Source organism: Polypterus senegalus, chromosome 9 (assembly GCF_016835505.1).
Source record: "Polypterus senegalus isolate Bchr_013 chromosome 9, ASM1683550v1, whole genome shotgun sequence".
In the NCBI taxonomy this organism is placed as follows: Eukaryota; Metazoa; Chordata; class Cladistia; order Polypteriformes; family Polypteridae; genus Polypterus; species Polypterus senegalus.
In genome coordinates, this window is record NC_053162.1 from 88,217,421 (window position 1) to 88,236,844 (window position 19,424).

The 19,424-nt window shown below is 38.2% G+C and overlaps 1 protein-coding gene across 1 annotated transcript in view; it reads left to right on the plus strand.

Moving 5' to 3' along the window:
* Positions 1 to 19,424, plus strand: part of terfa (telomeric repeat binding factor a) — a 58,444-nt gene that overhangs the window by 1,831 nt on the left and 37,189 nt on the right. Inside the window, exon 2 of the mRNA XM_039763413.1 lies at positions 11,052 to 11,147. Within this exon, the coding sequence (XP_039619347.1) occupies positions 11,052 to 11,147 (96 nt within the window). The remainder of the gene's footprint in view (positions 1 to 11,051; positions 11,148 to 19,424) is intronic.

The following is a 19,424-nucleotide window of genomic DNA, read 5'->3' on the forward strand; positions in this document are numbered from 1 at the left end:
ATTTCATGGTGTCAACAAATCCCAAAAAAGTTGGGACAAGGCCATTTTCACCACTGTGTGGCATCTCCCCTTCTTCTTACAACACTCAACAGACGTCTGGGGACCGAGGAGACCAGTTTCTCAAGTTTAGAAATAGGAATGCTCTCCCATTCTTGTCTAATACAGGCCTCTAACTGTTCAATCGTCTTGGGCCTTCTTTGTCGCACCTTCCTCTTTATGATGCGCCAAATGTTCTCTATAGGTGAAAGATCTGGACTGCAGACTGGCCATTTCAGTACCCGGATCCTTCTCCTACGCAGCCATGATGTTGTGATTGATGCAGAATGTGGTCTGGAATTATCTTGTTGAAAAATGCAGGGTCTTCCCTGATGACGTCTGGATGGGAGCATATGTTGTTCTAGAACCTGAATATATTTTTCTGCATTGATGGTGCCTTTCCAGACATGCAAGCTGCCCATGCCACACACACTCATGCAACCCCATACCATCAGAGATGCAGGCTTCTGAACTGAGCGTTGATAACAACTTGGGTTGTCCTTGTCCTCTTTGGTCCGGATGACATGGCGTCCCAGATTTCCAAAAAGAACTTGAATCGTGACTCGCCTGACCACAGAACAGTCTTCCATTTTGCCACACTCCATTTTAAATGATCCCTGGCCCAGTGACAACGCCTGAGCTTGTGGATCTTGCTTAGAAATGGCTTCTTCTTTGCACTGTAGAGTTTCAGCTGGCAACTGCGGATGGCACGGTGGATTGTGTTCACTGACAATGGTTTCTGGAAGTATTCCTGAGCCCATTCTGTGATTTCCTTTACAGTAGCATTCCTGTTTGTGGTGCAGTGTCATTTAAGGGCCCGGAGATCACGGGCATCCAGTATGGTTTTACAGCCTTGACCCTTACGCACAGAGATTGTTCCAGATTCTCTGAATCTTCGGATGATGTTATGCACAGTTGATGATGATAGATGCAAAGTCTTTGCAATTTTTTGCTGGGTAACACCTTTCTGATATTGCTCCACTATCTTTCTGCGCAACATTGTGAGAATTGGTGATCCTCTACCCATCTTGGCTTCTGAGAGACACTGCCACTCTGAGAAGCTCTTTTTATACCCAATCATGTTGCCAATTGACCTAATTAGTGTTTGTTGGTCTTCCAGCTCTTCGTTATGCTCAAATTTACTTTTTCCAGCCTCTTATTGCTACTTGTCCCAACTTTTTTGGGATTTGTTGACACTGTGAAATTTTGAATCAACATATTTTTCCTTTAAAATGATACATTTACTCGGATTAAACGTTTGATCTGTCATCTACATTCTATTACAAATAAAATAATGACATTTGCCATCTCCACATCATTGCATTCCATTTTTATTCACAATTTGTTTAGTGTCCCAACTTTTTTGGAATCCGGTTTGATATGATGTTTTCACATGAAATGCTTTAATTTAACATTTAACCTAGTGAAATAACTATTACTAACAATACAGAGTACAGGCCAGTATGATTAAAAAAATCTCAATATTTTTAAGCATTATGCAGATATACAACATATATCCCAATAATTATCTGTTTTCTCATTAATGGTAAACTACATTTAATAACTATTATATACAGTATACAGTAGTAGCCTAATGGTTTTAAAGCAACACATACTCATTTATTTTCATATCTTTGTGGCACCTGGCTCAAAGATGTAATATCCTGTACCTTCATTAATTATTATTAATATATAATATAAACAAACTAATGTTTTTTACTAATTGTAATTAAAAAGCAAAAAGTTCATTTTCTTAAGGTTTTTTCTGTAAAACAGTGCAGATATTTGGTCAGTACAAATTTAAACATATTCTCTCTCACACTTGCATAGGTACACACTCTTCCAATATGTGGTGTTTGTGAGTGTGAATGTATAGAGAGCTTAATTTGCAAAAACTTAAGTCTTGGTATAATTTGTTTCTGTAGTCAATTGTCTGAAGCAGCTGTTTGTAACATGTTCTGTCTACAGTGCTGACCAGAACCATGTCTTAACAAGGGATATTTCTTTCCATGTAGCACTTTTTGTACTATACTGCAACACAAAGAGAGACAAACTGCTAACTTGTGTAGAGGAGGGATAGTGTTTGTGGCAGTCTGAGAACCAACAGTTTCATAGTTTCCATGTTCCATATAGTGTGTAATTTATTGTTTGAGGTGATAAAACAGATTAGTTTTGCTGCTTGATTTGGTAGCAGTCTTTTTTGAGCATAGTGCCTTACTTTGTTCTACTTATGAATTCTTAAAGTCAAACCTTTTCCTTATCAATGAGTAGGGCTGGGTATCAGCACTCATCTCCCGTTTCAATCCAATTCCAAGTCATAATGCCCTGATTTATTCAATATTGATTTTATTTTGACTGAATTAGCATGTGCTGATATATTTGAAGTGGAGGCTTTTTTTTAATTTTTTTTTTATAGAAATTACTTAACCATATATAGATAACATTAATATAATGTGACAAATTTCAGTAACACTTTATTTGAAGGATGTCTACATAGCAACCTTTTAATATATATTGCATAAGCATTGAATGACATTTAAGAAGAAATACTGATGTTAACTGTTCATTACTAATCAAGTATTTGGAAGATGTGGAACAAAATTATAATATTCCTTTAAAAAAAAACAAAAACCTTTTTCACAGCACTGCACTCATTCAAAATTCACCATAATTTGACTAACATAGGCACATTGTTTTTGTACAATACACTGGCATCTACTTTATAAAACATCATCATCATATCATCTTGCAAATAATATAATAAATCAAATATTGCTTCTTAAATTATTCAGTAACTTATTTGTGTGTCATGAATCTCCATGTAGACACCCTTCAACTAAAACGTAGGCCAAAATGTATTCCTCTATTGGACGTTTAAAATAATCTTGAATTATTCAAAAATAAAGATACAGCGGAAGGAAATGTCTTTCTATAGTTCTACAAGTTACACGTATTCAGTTGCTCACTTGTAGCAGTCACATTAATTAGTCTCGAAAATGTGTCTTGACAGTCCTCGAACAAAAAGGAAGCATTTTAAAACAAGGATCTAGAGCTGATACTTGTTGACAACAGCACTGAATGAAAGGAACGTAAAAGAAGAAGAACAGGCCATTGTCACTGATAAAGGCGCTATTATGGAGATACTTCGTCGGCTGCTTTAAGCATACAGTAATTCCTCGCTATATCGCGCTTTGACTTTCGCGGTTTTGCTCTATCGCGGATTTTATATGAAAGCATAACTAAATACATAACGTGGATTTTTCACTGCTTCGCGGGTTCTGCGGACAATGCGTCTTTTTACTTCCTGTACATGCTTCCTCAGTTGGTTTGCCCAGTTGATTTCATACAAGGGACGCTATTGGCGGATGACTGAGAAGCTAACCAATCAGAGCACGCAGTTAAGTTCCTGCTTGCTGAATGCATTGTTAACCAGGAAGTCTTGTCTCGCTCATTCAGGATCAACGTGTTTCGCTGTGTAAAGAGTTGTGCTCTTTTGTGTTTATCTTTGTGCATAGTCAAGCCCTTCATTATGGCTCCAAAATGATCTGCTACTGCTTCAGAGGCCGTGCCCAAGCGCAAACGGAAGATGTTAACGATTGCCGAAAAGGTAAACGTTTTGGATTTGTTGAAGGCTACGATTCTTTTTATTTAAAAAGTAGGAAACGAATATAAGATCTATGGCCGCAGTGTCCTTTTAACCAGGGTGCAAAACAAGTTGTAAGTGGATGTAATAAGGCAGTAGTCCGGATGGAATCTGCTTTAGGGATTTGGATTGAAGACTGCCAGAAGAAGAACAACGGCAGTGCTACACAATCGCCTGAAGTGGCTCCTTTAAGGGCTGTAACGCTCTCCTTTGTTGTGCAGTAAAATAAAAATCATTGTTATCGGACAACTCATCGTGTCATTGTTGGTGAGTAACCATAATTAATTTTCTACTTACAGTACTTGGTACATTTACTGTATACTATTTTTGTTGCAATGTACATATTTATTGCTGGTGGCATGTCTATCGTAATGGCTGTAACACGTGATATCGGAGACACTCAATATCTTTAAAATAATATTTAGGTTTTACTGTATATAAACAGTGTGTTTATATACATAATTTCAATGAATCTTACCTAATATCTAAGAGAATACAAAGGGATTATGCTTTATAACTCTGCGGGGAATATTTATAAACAGTGTGGGAGAGTTTATAAGGGATTAAAATATATAAAAATAACCATAGAAACATATGGTTTCTACTTCTCGGATTTTCACCTATCGCGGTCTGGAACGCATCCCCCGCGATCGAGGAGGGATTACTGTATACTCACTTTTGTATCAAAGGCTGCACTGAAAATTGCCCACTTGCTTTTCTGGATGTGGCGCATTGCAAACTTTTTTACTGTAGCAGTACAATTAACCATATAATTAAAGAAAAGAATATTTTATTGGACACTTTCAAAACAAAAACTTATTGATGTGGTCATGAAATAGATCAGGAATTGGAAATACTAGAAAAGGTTTTGGAACATCCAGCCAACCATCTCAACAGCTGTCTATATAAGCAGTGAGGTTGCTCCAGGGGTGACTGGCATGCACCATACTTGTCAGTATAACATCTGCCAACAGATGCCCAGTCATTTTTAATGTGCGACTGTCCTGTAGGAATGTGCTGACCTGCACGGTCAGTTCTCACAAGTTAGGGCTATTTTCTCCACTAGCCTAAGAGACGTGACAGTGCTTTGCTTAAGATCTTCATAAAGCATAGGTATGATAACTTCACTCAATTGCCATCTGGTTGGAATAGCAGAGCCTGGTTAAAAAAACCTGTATCATTTGTCGAAAGCCCTCGTTTTCAACAACTGTGTAGGGTCACATATCTTCACAGATAAAAATTGCTATAGATTTTATTTTTTGGTTATGTGGCTAATTAAAAGTAAGCCTGGAGTTACTCTCTGTCTCCAATGAGGATTATTTAGGCTCTACTGATTTGGATGTTGACTGAAATTATATTTATGGATGATGTTAGGATAAATGACATCTCAAATTTGTTTTGTTACAACAATAATTGGAATCCAAGTTGCAGTGCTTACATACAGTATGGCTTTGCTTTTATCCAGTTGTTCTTTACTAGCACACCATTTTGAATCTTTAGGAAGTCCACACATATGTTTTAAGTGTAAGATGCTGCTTTCAGTTAAAGAGGACACACCATTTTATGCTAGATAGTAAAGTAACTTAACAGCCACTTTAGCGCCATCTGCTGACTCAGGCTCCAAAAATGTCGAAAAGCAGAAATGTGCATATAATAATTGAGCAGGATAGAGATTTAGGAGGTCAATCTTGTCTATTTTGTTTAAAGGGTAGGAACATTACCCAGAACCTTATTAATACACTTGTTTAGATAGATAGATAGATACTTTATTATTCCCAAGGGGAAATTCACAATTTTACCCACTTTGTCTTTCTTACTTGTTATTTCTTCCTTTTAGAAAGAGAGAGAATACACATATTGTATGACAGAATATGTCTCAATATTCCTAGTTCACCAGTGGCAGATATTAATAGAAGAAACAGCATTAGACAGAGTGGTGAATATCTACTGAATATGTTTTGACTTCTGGATGTTTTAGAAATAGAAAGTTGTGAAAATTTAAAAAACTGCCAAATTCATTAAGTTTAAATATTGTAAAACAAATTGATTTAAACAAGTAGGCTTTAGCAAAAAAAACTTTATCTATTTATTAAAATTATAGAAATAAAGCTCTTGCTCATAAATGATGACCATGTAGCAGAATATTTGAAATTCTGTTTACTAATGTTTCTGAAAGATGAAAAGAAAATGTATAATCACCTTTTAAAATCAAGTGGAATTCTAGTTCAAATTTAAAATAACCACATAATTAGAATGCGTGGCACATAAACATCAGTACCATACATACATATATTGTCTGACCTGCTTAGTCCAATTCAGAATTGCTGGAAATGGAGTTTATCTAGAGGCACCAAGCACAAGGCAGAAAACCCTTGACAGAGTGCCATTCAATTGAAGGGTCCAGTTAGACTCGATGTGAATCTTTGTTCACCCTAACCCAGTGTTTCCCAATCTCAATCATCTGGTCGCCCTGTGGCTGCAGGTTTTTGTTCCAAAGTAATTATATGTTCCATATACAGTATATAAATGTACCAAGCAGTTATATGGGAATAATGTAGTTTTTTCTTTTTAACAATATTTTCATCTTGATTTTGTACTTTTCTAGGTGTTCTAATTGTTTAATTAAAGGGGTCAAAGAGTTTGACCTGAAATATGTAAACTATTTTTTTTTTTGTTAAAGTGTTTTGTTAAAATGTGAAAGTAAAGCACCTCAGTTTTGTAAGGATTTGTAAGTACACCTAATTCACCGTCAGCAAAGCATATTGGCAAGGCTTATGTTTTGTCCAGAGTAACATGTGAATCCTCTTTTGAAAGCTGATAGGATAAGGATTTTGGTTATGTTGTTGGACAGAGACCTGCCAGACACTTTGATACAAATAAATGCTGTTGAATCTATAGCAAGAACATGTTTTAATGCAGTTGTTGACAAAGCAATTGCCCTCTCTAGCAATAGTTGTGTGACTTACACAGCCAACCCCTACTCTTCTTAGTAGAGCTGATAAACTAAATAAAAAACTTCTGTTTTGTGTTTCATTGAGCAGTCACTGAGAAAAACATAAATACACAACTAATAATAAACAACTTCTTTTTTAATCTTTTTTTTTTTTGTGGATAAATATCTGACTTTTGAAACAAGACAGTCTTAGCTATTGAGGGAAAGCCTCATGCTAGCTTTGAGCAGGCTGCAGTATGGAGGAATATTTCGGACAAAATTAAATAAATAAATAAATAAATAAATGCGTAAATAAATAAACGTACTGTGAAATGTGAGCATAAATAAATAAACGTCATTTCATGACATATTTAATAATTAAGGCTTCATTTCATGATATATTTATTTATTTATGCTCACATTTCACAGTACTTTTATTTATTTGCGCATTTATTTATTTATTTATTTAATTTTGTCCGAAATAGTCCTCCATAGTGCAGCAGCCATTTTAGCAAACTGTGAATACAATAGGGAAACTAGGGAATCTTGGAGTATGCCATTTTAACAGGAAAATTGTGAACTTCAAAGTGTGATAGCTGCAGTGGGTTGGCACCCTGCCCAGGATAGGTTCCTGCCTTGTTCCCTGTGCTGGCAGGGATTGGCTCCAGCAGACCCCCGTGACCCTGTATTCGGATTCAGCGGGTTAGAAAATGGATGGATGGAAAGTGTGATAGTAAGTAAATGAACGATTTTTTTTTTTCACCTTTTGCAAAATTTAGCCTCACCTTTAGTCCCAGAGTCAATGAATTTCTTTTGAAGTTTAGAATTTTGATGCCACAATAATTGTTTTGCGCATACTTTTTAGCACTCAGTTCTCAATTGGAACACTTTTTCAAATTGTGTCTGTGTATACTAGGCAAATAATTTAATTTGCTTTGTTTTGAAGATTGAATTTGAACATAAAATTGATGATGAAGCTATGAATACCAACTAATAAATTATTAGAGACCCCATATTGGCACAGTTTATCATGTCCTGATATTATTGGTCAGTTTCTATTTTTGTGTTGGCATGGTGTTATTACAGTTCTGAATGCTCCAGACCCACCTAATGTAAGGGTTCGCTTTTAGTGCATTTGATTGACAGTATCTGCCTTTATTTACTTCTTAATTAGTATAGAAGGATGTGCTTGCTGTTTCTAATTGGCTTCTTCATATTGTTTATATATGGCAGTAAAGCAACAAAGTAAGCACAGGTATAGGGATTAGTCATGATTATGATATTATCTAATATGTCCAAGGAGCAAGAACACACCAATGACAAACTCTAGAATCAACTGAGAAAAACATAGAGGCTCTGCCTCCAATCTGCACAGCACTCACAGCACCAGTATACAGGCCAGCCATGATATCCAGCAACCTCGAGAGGATCCTGCGAACCCTCAGGATGTCCCACAGGGCAGCTCGATCAACTGAGTCAAATGCTTTACGAAAATCGACACAGGCTGCAAAGAAACTCTGCTGATATTCGCGTTTGCGCTCCATGAGAACCCTCAGTGGTAGGATGCAGTCGATGGTAGACTTCTTAGGCGTAAAGCCAGACTGTTCCGGTCGCTGGTAATAATAATAATTAAAAATTATTTGCATTTATATAGTGCTTTTCTCACTACTCAAAGCGCTTAGCAATTGGTAGGTGAGCAAGTGATCACGGATCCTATTGAGGACAACCCTAGCAAGGACCTTACCAGGCACTGAGAGCAGTGTTATCCCCCTGTAGTTGCTGCAATCCAGGCGATCACCCTTCCCTTTCCAGATAGGGACAATAAGTCCTGTTTTCCAGTCAGCTGGGATGATGCCAGTCTCCCAAATGGAAGCAAAACTTGCTTGCAAAGACAGGAAGGCAGCCTTACCACCGGCCTGGGGAAGTTCACCCCAGATACCACAGAGCCCTGCAACCTTTCCTCCCCTCAGCTGGTTCGCCACCTGAGATTGGGTGGTTCACAGCTAATTGGAGGATCAGCCTTAAGGACTGTGGACCCAGAGATATCCAACGCCCTAGCCGGAGGATCAGCTTTGAACAACTGCTCAAAGTTGTTGTTCTTGCTACTTCTCTGTTCAATTCTTGTATAGACTGGGTGTTGGGCAAGGTCTTGGGGTCCAGTGGCTGTGGGGCATCTGTTGGTGAAGAAACATTCACGGATCTTGACTTTGCTGACGATGCTGTGATCTTCACGGAGTCAATGGAGGCTCTGATCGGGTTGCTCGAGGGACTGAGCGAGGAGTCTGAGTGTCTGGGTTTGTGAGTGTCCTGGATATAAACCACAATCCAGGCCTTTAATGACCTTTTGGGCACAACCATCGACAGTGTGTCTGTTTCATCTTTGTCATTGGTGACTCTTCCAATGAAGTCAGTAGACGGATTGGGAGAGCATGGGGGTCATGAGGTCGCTGGAAAAGGGTGTGTGGCGCTCCCGATGTCTATGCAAAAGGACAAGGACCAAGTGTTTAGAGTGCTGGTGCTTCCTGTCTTGCTATATGGTTGCGAGACATGGACGCTATCCAGTGACCTGAGGCGAGGACTGGACTCCTTTGATACTGCATCTCTCTCTGGAAAATCCTTGGGTACAGTTGGTTTGACTTTGTGTCGAATGAGCGGTTGCTCATGGAGTCCTGAATGAGGCACATTACCTGCATTGTGAGGGAGCGTTAGTTACGGCACTATGGCCATGTGGCACGCTTCCCTGAGGGTGATCCAGCTTGTAAGATCCTCATTGTTGGGGTCCTGAGTGGCTGAACCAGGCCAAGGGGTCGCCCACATAACACCTGGGTGTGGCAGATACAGGGTCATTTCTGGAGGGTGGGACTGGACTGCGTGTCTGCCTGGGGGGTTGCCTACCGGGATCCCTAGTTGTTTCATTGTGTAGTGAGTGCGGCAACGCATTGTACCAGTGCATGCTCCCCAACTTGAATTGACTTGACTAATATGTCCTAAACACTAAAAGAGTGCGTGCCATTTTTTCTGCATTACTGTATCCTTCTTTGTTGCAAAAGTAGGAGTGTTTTAGGTTTGCCAAAGAATATGAATGATTTAACCATGTAATGTTTGCATTGGTTCAAGTGTAAATTTTCAAATTATTGGTAGTTTAATTCCACCAACCAATACATAGCTTTTACAGTATATTACCTTCATGTTACTGTATATTAAAACATTAGAAAGATTTACACAAGAACCGGTCATTCTGCCCAGAAAAGTTTGTCAGGCATCTCCACTTAATTCCTCCAAGACATAATTTTGAAGGTCCCTAAAATTTATTGACCACCACAATACTTTTAACTTATTCCATGTGTCTGTGGTTCGCAATGTAAGGAAAAAGTTTCTAAGGCAGACCCCTGTGACACTGTAGTTAGGATATAGCGGGTTGGATAATGAATGGATGTGTTAAATTTACCCTTAACACATTTTCAATACCCTAGAGCTGCTGCAAGTACAAGTAATTGACTGCAAATACTAACTGAACAAGTAGCTGACTAAAGCCGATTAGCCTTGTGTTTTGTTATTGATCATATTATGTATTTGTCTTCCATACATCTCAGATGTGAGAGATTTCCTTCTAGCTTTGCAATTCTGAATGGTCTGTGGATCAGATAAAGCCACCATATAGTTGTTGTAAGATTGCTAGCTAAATGAAAAGCATTTAAAACTGTGAATAATAACAGATTGTGTTTTATTTGTATTTTTTCAATATGCAAGTGTGAGATAAAGTATACATTTTACTTAAATTAATATATTATCTTTTCCTGTTTTCTTTATTTAAAGTTGTTTAAATAGCTTTTTACATTGTATGTTCTTAGTAAATATAGTAAATATGATTTATTTTAGTTGTAAATTGTACATTTGCTCAGTTGTTTATAGTGCTGCCTCATTGCCCATTAGATGTGTTTTCAACTCTTGGCATAACCACCGTGTTTTCATGTTTTTTTTCTACATTTTAAAACATTGTTTATGAGGTTATTAGCATCTACAGTATAAATTGGTCTGTTTGAGTGAGTGTGAATATGTGCAGTGTTGGTTTTCTGCCTCTTGTCTCCTTTTGCTTTTGACTTGTAATTTTAAATCGTGGGTTCATAAAACAGAATGGTTGTGAAGTATAATTATTGTCATTGTAAATCTTACAGACTTTACATACAAATTGAACACTTATTTAAATTTGCATCTTTTATTTTAATCTATAGTTATTTTGCAGAATTGTGAGCCTAATTTTAATAGAATTGACTTTTTCTTGTTCTTGCACAGTACTATTCTTACCCTTTAACTAATATGAGTTAATGGTTGTATTCTAGATTAGAGAGATCATTCAGTTTCTAGTCTGTGGTTTTTCTCATTGTATTGAAACTCATTGTAAATGAGGAAATCTAAATCTAAATATTGTTTTCTATTTAGGCATGTTATGCCAGCCGTTGAGGCTTGAAGAGTATGTCACCAAGAAGCTCCGTGTCTTGCAGCTTTTGTCAAGAATTAATGAAGGACAGAATCTTGGTAAAAGGATGAATTTCATGTTTATTTTGTTTTTAATACTACTTTTATCTTATTGTTTTTATAATTTCCAACTTGTGTTTCTGCATTTTCCAAAGAGAAACCTTCATTTTAAAAGAATACTGAAACCACTATGCTGTTTACCAGTTTAATTTCTGTTTATAGCTTCTTCAGATTACTTGTAAAAATTATTCTTCTGCTTATCTTTGTTTCATTTTCAAGTTATTTTATGCCTTGTTAACCTCCTTAGTGTTAGACCAGAATGTTACTCGGACTGTGAAAACAGTGCTAAAAGCGTTAGTCCTGAGTGTCACTTGGGCAACTGTACAGATGCATCTTGTGTAAGCATTATAACCAAGAATCATTTGGGCTGTAAAAGTGCTGTCAATGTTGCCGTTCTTTGGAGAAATTATGTACGAGTGCAGGATTTCACTAATCATGAAATATCCACACTTTACCAACAATGAAGAGAATACCCATCCAGCACCCAAACTGAAGAAAATTTGGGAGTTATACCAGACTATTGTAGAGAAATCTCTTAATATTTACATTCCAGATCATGATGTCAACATCAATTAAAGTCTCATGGCTTATAAGGGTAGATTGTCATGGATACAGTACATCGCATCAAAAAAGCAAGATTTGGCATAAAGTTTTATGAGCTTTGTGAATCTTAAACAGGATGCATTTAGAATTTGGTTCTGTACCCACCGAAAGTGACAATGTTAGATCTGAAATACAATCAGTGTGGTGTAGCTCCGTCATTGGTGCTGACTTTGATAGATGGCATGCTAGATCAAAGTTACTGTTGTAACCATGGACAGTTTTTATACTTTGCCAGACCTATTTGACATCTTGCTGCAAAGAAAGACTGATGCATATCAACCAGTGTGTCCCAACCATCATGGCATGCCTAAAGACTTTGACAAAATTAAATTACAGCGAGGTGCGCTAGTAGCTTGGCAAAAGAGCAATGTGCTTGCACTGAAATGGAAAAACAAGAAAGATGTTTATCTTCTTAGCATCGTACATAATGCAACTACGGTCACTGCACAGGCAAAAGGCAACAAGCAGGTTACAAATCCTTGTGCTATGGTCGACTACAATAGCACCATGGGCGGTGTATATCTTGTGGATCAAGAATTGATTTTCTATCCCTTTATGCAGAGGCAGCAAAAGAAATACTACAAAAAATATTTAATCATCTGGTGGAACAGTGCATTTGGAATGCATTAATTCGTCTTATACAAACAAAAACCTGGCAAAGTGTATCTCGTGCAAACTTTACATGCCAGCTTGTAGAACACATCATTGCCACACATCCACTGGCCACACTACCACTGAAGAGTTACTTATGACCAAGCATATAGCAGATCAGTCCAGAGCGTTTTATTGGTAGACATTTTATTGATTATATACCTCCAACAGAAAAAAAAAAGATTCCACCTCGTGCCTGTGCAGTGTGCTGTTCAAAAACTGAGAAATCTGAAAAGAAAATCCAAAAAGAAACACGTCATTGTTGTCCCAATTGTGACATTGGATTGTGTCTTTCACAGTGCTTACCACACAAGGGATTAATTTTGAGACAATATACATCATTAGTAGTAGTATTATTACTGTTATTATTTTTATTATTATTGTTCATATTATTTTTATTCATCATCATTATTATACTTTTGAGATTTAATAAAAATGTAATTTTTCATGCCAAAAAATGCTACGCTTTACATGTTTTTTTGGAATAAAATGCAACGCTAAGGAGGTTAAAGACAGTGAGCATACCCACAAATAAGACATATGTACAAATTTTAATTTAAATCACATTAACAAAGGGCACATCTACAAAAAATAGACATACACATAGTTACTCTTTATTGAATTACATTTTATAAGTTGTGATGGTCAATTGGACGTCAGAACACTTGCTTACTTTGCATAATGAGTTCAAATTATTGAAAGGAGGTAAAAATTACAGGAATAACATTTGCTTTTCAGGTGAGGTAGTAATCATGTTATTGATAAAAGGGAGTTTCACATATATTTCTAAAGAGCTTTCAATGAGTTTTTGACGAAAAGCATGTCACATTTCAGAAATGCATCTGTTTACCACTCCTTAGTCACTGGATCTGTTACCTTAAGTGAGTCACAGTGCAATGCAAAAGCGGAAATGTGCGTACGCACAAAAAATTCAAGATAAATCTGCACAAAAATAGGGAAAATAGAAGAATTTCAGCAAATACCAAGTGGAGGCAAGGAAAAAAGTACTATTTTTGGTTAAACAGTGGTATAAACAACCTAAGGAAGTTGATCGAATGACATAGTGTTGGAGAAACTCGAAGTTTCCAGTTCAGAAAGTCGCACAGTGCTGTGAAAAGACAAGTCGTAGCCCACCGTCTAGAAGCTCTATGTGTGTGAATCACTACGTGCTTCTTAAGCAGGCTTTCTCTTATGCCGACAGGACACAGAATACATTCCATTCATGATATTCCAGCTCTCTGAATAATTTAAATCCTGAGATGTATACTTGATATCATTTTCATGATGATAGGAATTAAAGCATGTATTAAACATGGGAATGCGGTGGCGCAGTGATGGTGACGAACTAGCTTCCCATCCAGAGATTGTTCCTGCCTCCTGCAAGATGCTTGCTGCGCCATGTGCGACCTTCGATGAAATAATTTATTGCAGCAGTACTGTCTCTTTCAAACATACTAACCCCCCAATTCCTGTCCTTACTTTTATTTCTCCAAGTACCCAATTGCCATACAGTCAGCTCTGTAATAGATGTCAAGCCATCTAATGAGAGCGCAGATTCTTCAAAACTTTTAAGGAACATTGAAATATCTTTGTAGTACATGTTTAATTATTCTGTCCATCCAGTGTCGCGCCAGTCCCAGCAAGTACAGTGTGAGGCAGGAACAATCCCTGAACGGGGCACCAGCTCATCGCTAGCGCTGTGATACCATGTCCTGACATGTTTAATTGTTAACAATATAGATTATTTAAATAATGTTAATATTGTATCTGTATAATGTAAAAAATATACTTTGCTGTATTTCTTCTTAAAATGATATCAAGAGTTCCAAATCTTGGAAATTGAAGTCGATTTAGAAGCCATTCGTCATATGTAAATACATACTTTATAAAGAGGCCCAGGTTGTGCAATATTATAACTATAGTGCAAGTTTACAGTGAGGTAAGTGTTCTTATAAGTATATACAGTTCTACAAGGAGCACTTAATGGACCGATTGAGTGTATTTATAGTTCTTGGCATGAAACTGTTTCTGAGCCGCGAGGTCCTTACAAGGAAGGCTCTATAGCGTTTGTTGTTTGCGAGCAGCGCATGGCTGGGGCAGCGTGTGCTTGATGCTGCATACCGATAATTCCCTTCTCCGATCAGCTGCCGTAGAGATGCGATTCCACACTCGGATACAGTGGGATAAATACTCTGAGTGGTGTACTGATAGTGACAATGCTAAAGCAGCTATGGTATTTGGAGTAGTTTGGCCATTCCATGGACCATTATATTGTTACAGGTCAATTACAATCCGGTGCCTTAAACTAATAAACGATAAGCCGCGTCAGGGATGTGGATCTAAAAAGAAAGGGAAAACACACTGGAACAAAAGCACTGCTTTGATGCTGGGTGCTGCCAGTTTGCAAAACCGAGCAGAGAACTTTTGCACACCAGGGATTGATGTGCGTGGCTTTATGCCAAGTTTAGTTTTTATACATTGCGATGTGAGCATGGAAACGGGTGTGTGCAACATTTTTGGTCACCAGCCAAACTACCACCTTTTATTTAGGACTAGCAAAATACCCGTGCTTCGCAGCGGCGAAGTACTGCCTTAAAATTTTTATTAAGAAGAAAATTAAACCTTTTTAAACTGAGGGAAAATATACCAATAATTATTTGTTAAGGATCTCTTTGTATACCACATTGTTAGTTTGGCCCTCCGGTTGTAATATGACCAAGCTGTGCGCTGAGCTTACTCTTGAGCATGCAACGTACAGTTGGCCATGTGAAAAGTAATCTTGTCTGAAATCTCACAGCTTGGATTGCTGCTGTCATAATCGGTTTGAGTTTCATGGTTTGTTTCAATTACGACAGTATTTGCAAGACTTGTGTTGAAGTGACATTCGACATCTGTCAAGCGTTGTAAGCATACAACCGGTTTCATCGATAACTTCACATCCAGCTTTTTGAGAGTTTAAATATTCATAAACATCAAAGTGTCCACTACTGAAATCATCACCTGTGAAGCTAAGATGTTTAAGAGGCATTGGCAGTTGTCAAAAATATGGTGTAAAATATTTGGCCATTTCGGTACACTTGAAAGCGACAACCGAGCAATTCAGCGGCAGCCACCAACTCACATGCAGAAGCATAGGTGAAGGGCATAAGCATTTCACTCTTATAGTGCTCCTGTGTAGTATAATTATCTCCTGTACCGTCATCAGTCCACACCTTGAACCTGTCCCAGTCATTCAATACATAAGACACAATGTTCCTCCGGATATCAAGAGTGAGCCTGCAATATGTAACAAAGAGAATGGAAAAGGCAGGTACCATCTCCGGGCATGGAAACCACTCTGTAAGTGACAGTTCTTTGATCGATGGTGATCAACTCGATAGACATGTTAATGGGGGAACGGTTGGAATGATAAAGGAAATGGGTACCTGAACAATGTAAAGTAAGTCTAAAATACTTACACAATAACTATAATCGTAATAAACGAACAATAAAACAGCGGAGAAGCCGTGAATTAAATAAAAAAGGCTGTAGTTATCATCAGGGAGACGTGAATCCCGTGGCGAAGCAAGGAAGGGAATGTAGAGACCGGAGCGGTGGGCAGCCTTATATAGGCAGGCAGCCAACAATGTGGGAGGCGTTGGAATGGGGGACCCAACGCCGCCTCACACGGTGACTGAGCTGCAGGCTATGGACGTATATATAGTAGAGTCTTGCTTATCCGCCATAAACGGGCCTAATGGCAGGTGTTAAGAAGAAGCCTATTAAACGTCAAATTATGTTATAATTTTACACATTATGAACCTAATAATCATGTTTTACAACAAAACAACAGAATAAATTAACTGAAAAAATGAACTTACAGTTACAGAATTGTCTGGAGATAAATGCAGTATGTACTGTACTTAAAAAGTTCAGTCTTGTGATGATTTAAAGACATTTTTGATCGTAGTCTGCTTTTCCAACGAGTGCCGTTTCTTCGCTGTCAAGTCTTGCCATCTTTGCAGCATCATTATGTCGATTTCTGTAGCTTCTTCTTGTTGCTCAATGTAATTAATTGCAGTTTCTAGAGCCTTAACTACGTCACTCATATAGTCAACATCCGTATGAGCGTATACTGTTTACTACAGCATTGTGACTGCATGTGTGTGTGTTTGTGCTGTGACATGCGAGTCCCCGTCTTGCACCCGAAAACTCGAAGCTGAATCTCAGTACTTTTAGCAACACCAGCTTTATTAAGCTTGAAACAGCAACAGCGCGGTTATTTATTTTAGCGGGATCTGCCATTCTCCTATACACAGACATAGCAGTCAGGCAGGGTCGGGGGAAAAGTAACACTGTGCCCTGCACATTTATAATATTCCTTGTATTGCCCATCGATGGCAGGCGCTTATAGCATGTCGGCGATCTTTTCGGATTGGCCTTTATGGCGAACTGCTACAGTGCTGAGAGACTGTGATTGCTTTGGGGCGCTCTTCCACGTGTCGTCCAGTTGGGTGGAATCCCACAAGAGTTTAGAAACTCACTCACACTAGCCATGATTCTTTTCAAAGGTAAAGTGCCAGTTAATTTGCTTTATTTTTACTTTATATTATGTATTAATCATTTTTATATGAATAGTTTTGGGTTGTGGAACGAATCATCTAAGTTTCCATTATTTCTTATGGGGAAATTCACATTGATATACTGTACAAGTGCTTTGGACTGCGTGCACATTTCCAGAACGAATTAAACAAAAAACAGACTACGCTTGCAGTTCTTGTCGCTGATTGATGCATTTTTTTTCTTTTTTTTGCTGTGGGACGTCGGATAATACGGAATGTTGGATAAGTGAAGGTAGGATAAGCGAGACTCTACTGTATGTACGTAAGTAGGATTCAGTTAGCGTTGGGAACCCGCGTACCAAATTTCTTGAAGATGGGCCCATAAGTAACAAAGACTGTTGAAAAGTTCTATATGGCGGCCTACAGTGGCATCTTACCACTGAAATAAGTATGTACATTGGTTTTGGTTAGTGCAGGGAAGCCGCCTACCAAATTTCGTTAAGATGGGGCCATAAATAAGAAAGTTCAACATGGTGGATGTTGTCGACCGTTATGACCATTACGCGTAGAATTTCAAAATGAAACCTGCTTAATTTTTGTAAGTAAGCTGTAAAGAATGAGTCTGCCAAATTTCAGCCTTCTACCTACACAGGAAGTTGGAGAATTAATGACGTTGAAAAGTTCATTATGGCGGCCGACAGTAGCGTCATACCGCCGAAATAAGTGCGTACATTGATTTCGGCTAGCGCACGGAAGCCACCTACCAAATTTCGTGAAGATGGGGTCAGCCTTTTACCCACACGGGAAGTTGGAAAATTAATGACGTTGGAAAGTTCAATATGGCGGCCAACAGTGGTGTCATACCACCTAAATAAGTACGTAGATCGGTTTTGGTTAGTGCAGGGAAGCCGCCTACCAAGTTTTGTTAGGATGGGGCCATAAATAAGAAAGTTCAACATGGCGGACGTTGTCGACCGTTATGACCGTTACGTGTAGAATTTCGAAATGAAACCTGCTTACCGTAGATCCCGTTATATAAGCCGAGAATTTCGTCCTAGATTTTTGGCTTGGAGTTTGGGGTCGGTTTATACAACGTATCGTTTCAGATTCAAGATTTCCAGCGCAATGCCGGTTTTGCCGATGAATACGGAAGTAAATAATGACGAAACCATAGAGCCATCTTTCAAATGAAGAAGTAACTTTGCATGCCGGTACTTTTAAATTAAATAAAGAATTTATTCAAAAAAGTGTTTTAGTTGTTGATTTTATTGATAAAATTTATAATAAATTATCGGGAAGTTTAAAATAACATTTTTTGTTTTGATTTCTGACCAACATCTTGCGTTACGAAACGGATGCGATCACGTGTATCCTTTTGCGCGATTGTAAACAAACAACCGAGAGCATTAGTAGCGTCAGTCGGAGCCCAGATACATGTGTTTATGGATGTAATTTCGGTCATTGCAGTAATTTACCTATATATATATATAATTCATTAAGACCATGCAAGCAAGACACATAATTGCTAAGGAAGGAAGAGAAGGTAAAGAAAGCGATCACAATCGAAGCGAAGATGGACATTGTGTGGAAATATCTCCTCCTCCTCCCTTCCTGCAGCCCAAAGATGTCAAATTAAATGGTGATGTACAGTATGAAATTGTTTCTAGAATAGAATGCCTTTTATTGTCACTATACACATCTACAATGAGATTAAAAGCAGCTCCTTCAGTGCAGAAATAAGTTCTGTATAGGGCTTGTATGGTTGTTTTTTAGCCTTAGCATAACGCCGGATCTGCGGCTCCGCTTCTGCCTTCTTTCCCTCCTCTGTCTGTGTCGTCTCCTAGACCCGACAACAATCCACTGAGAGCCCGCTGGCCTCGCTATGTTGTCTGGGATGTTGTGCGTGTGATGAAAAACTCTCGAAACAGATGTCTGGCTCTGGACACCAATGTCTATAAGGTTCTGACGGGTGTAGCGGATGTTCGCCGAACTGATCGTGCACAAACAACGACAAAACAAAAAGTACAAAAACAATAAAATAGTGCACTGAAAAGGAGAGCCCTGAGACGCTGCGACCATGCGCGCCGCCATGCTCCTAGCTTAATCGAAGTAGGCTATTTTTTTTATAACTTTTTGGTTAGTACATTGGAAAAGTTATTGGTGTTTTGGTAAATTATGCACATTATACAACCTTTTTTTATTATGAAAAGGTTAAGTAAGTGTTGCAGTGGGAGGTTTGGAACGCATTATGGGTTAGCCTTTGCGAACGAATTAAGTTCGTAAGTCAAGGGTCCACTGTATTGCGTATTTAAGTTAATCAAATTTATAACGAGTCTCCGGAAATCCACCCGCCGATGTACCGTATTTGCGTATATAGTTTCAACACAAAGATTTAATTTTACCCAACTTCTCCGTAATCACTTCCTGGTTTCCATCAAAAATGCCGGCAGTCTCAAATTTTCGCCGATAAACATTATAAATA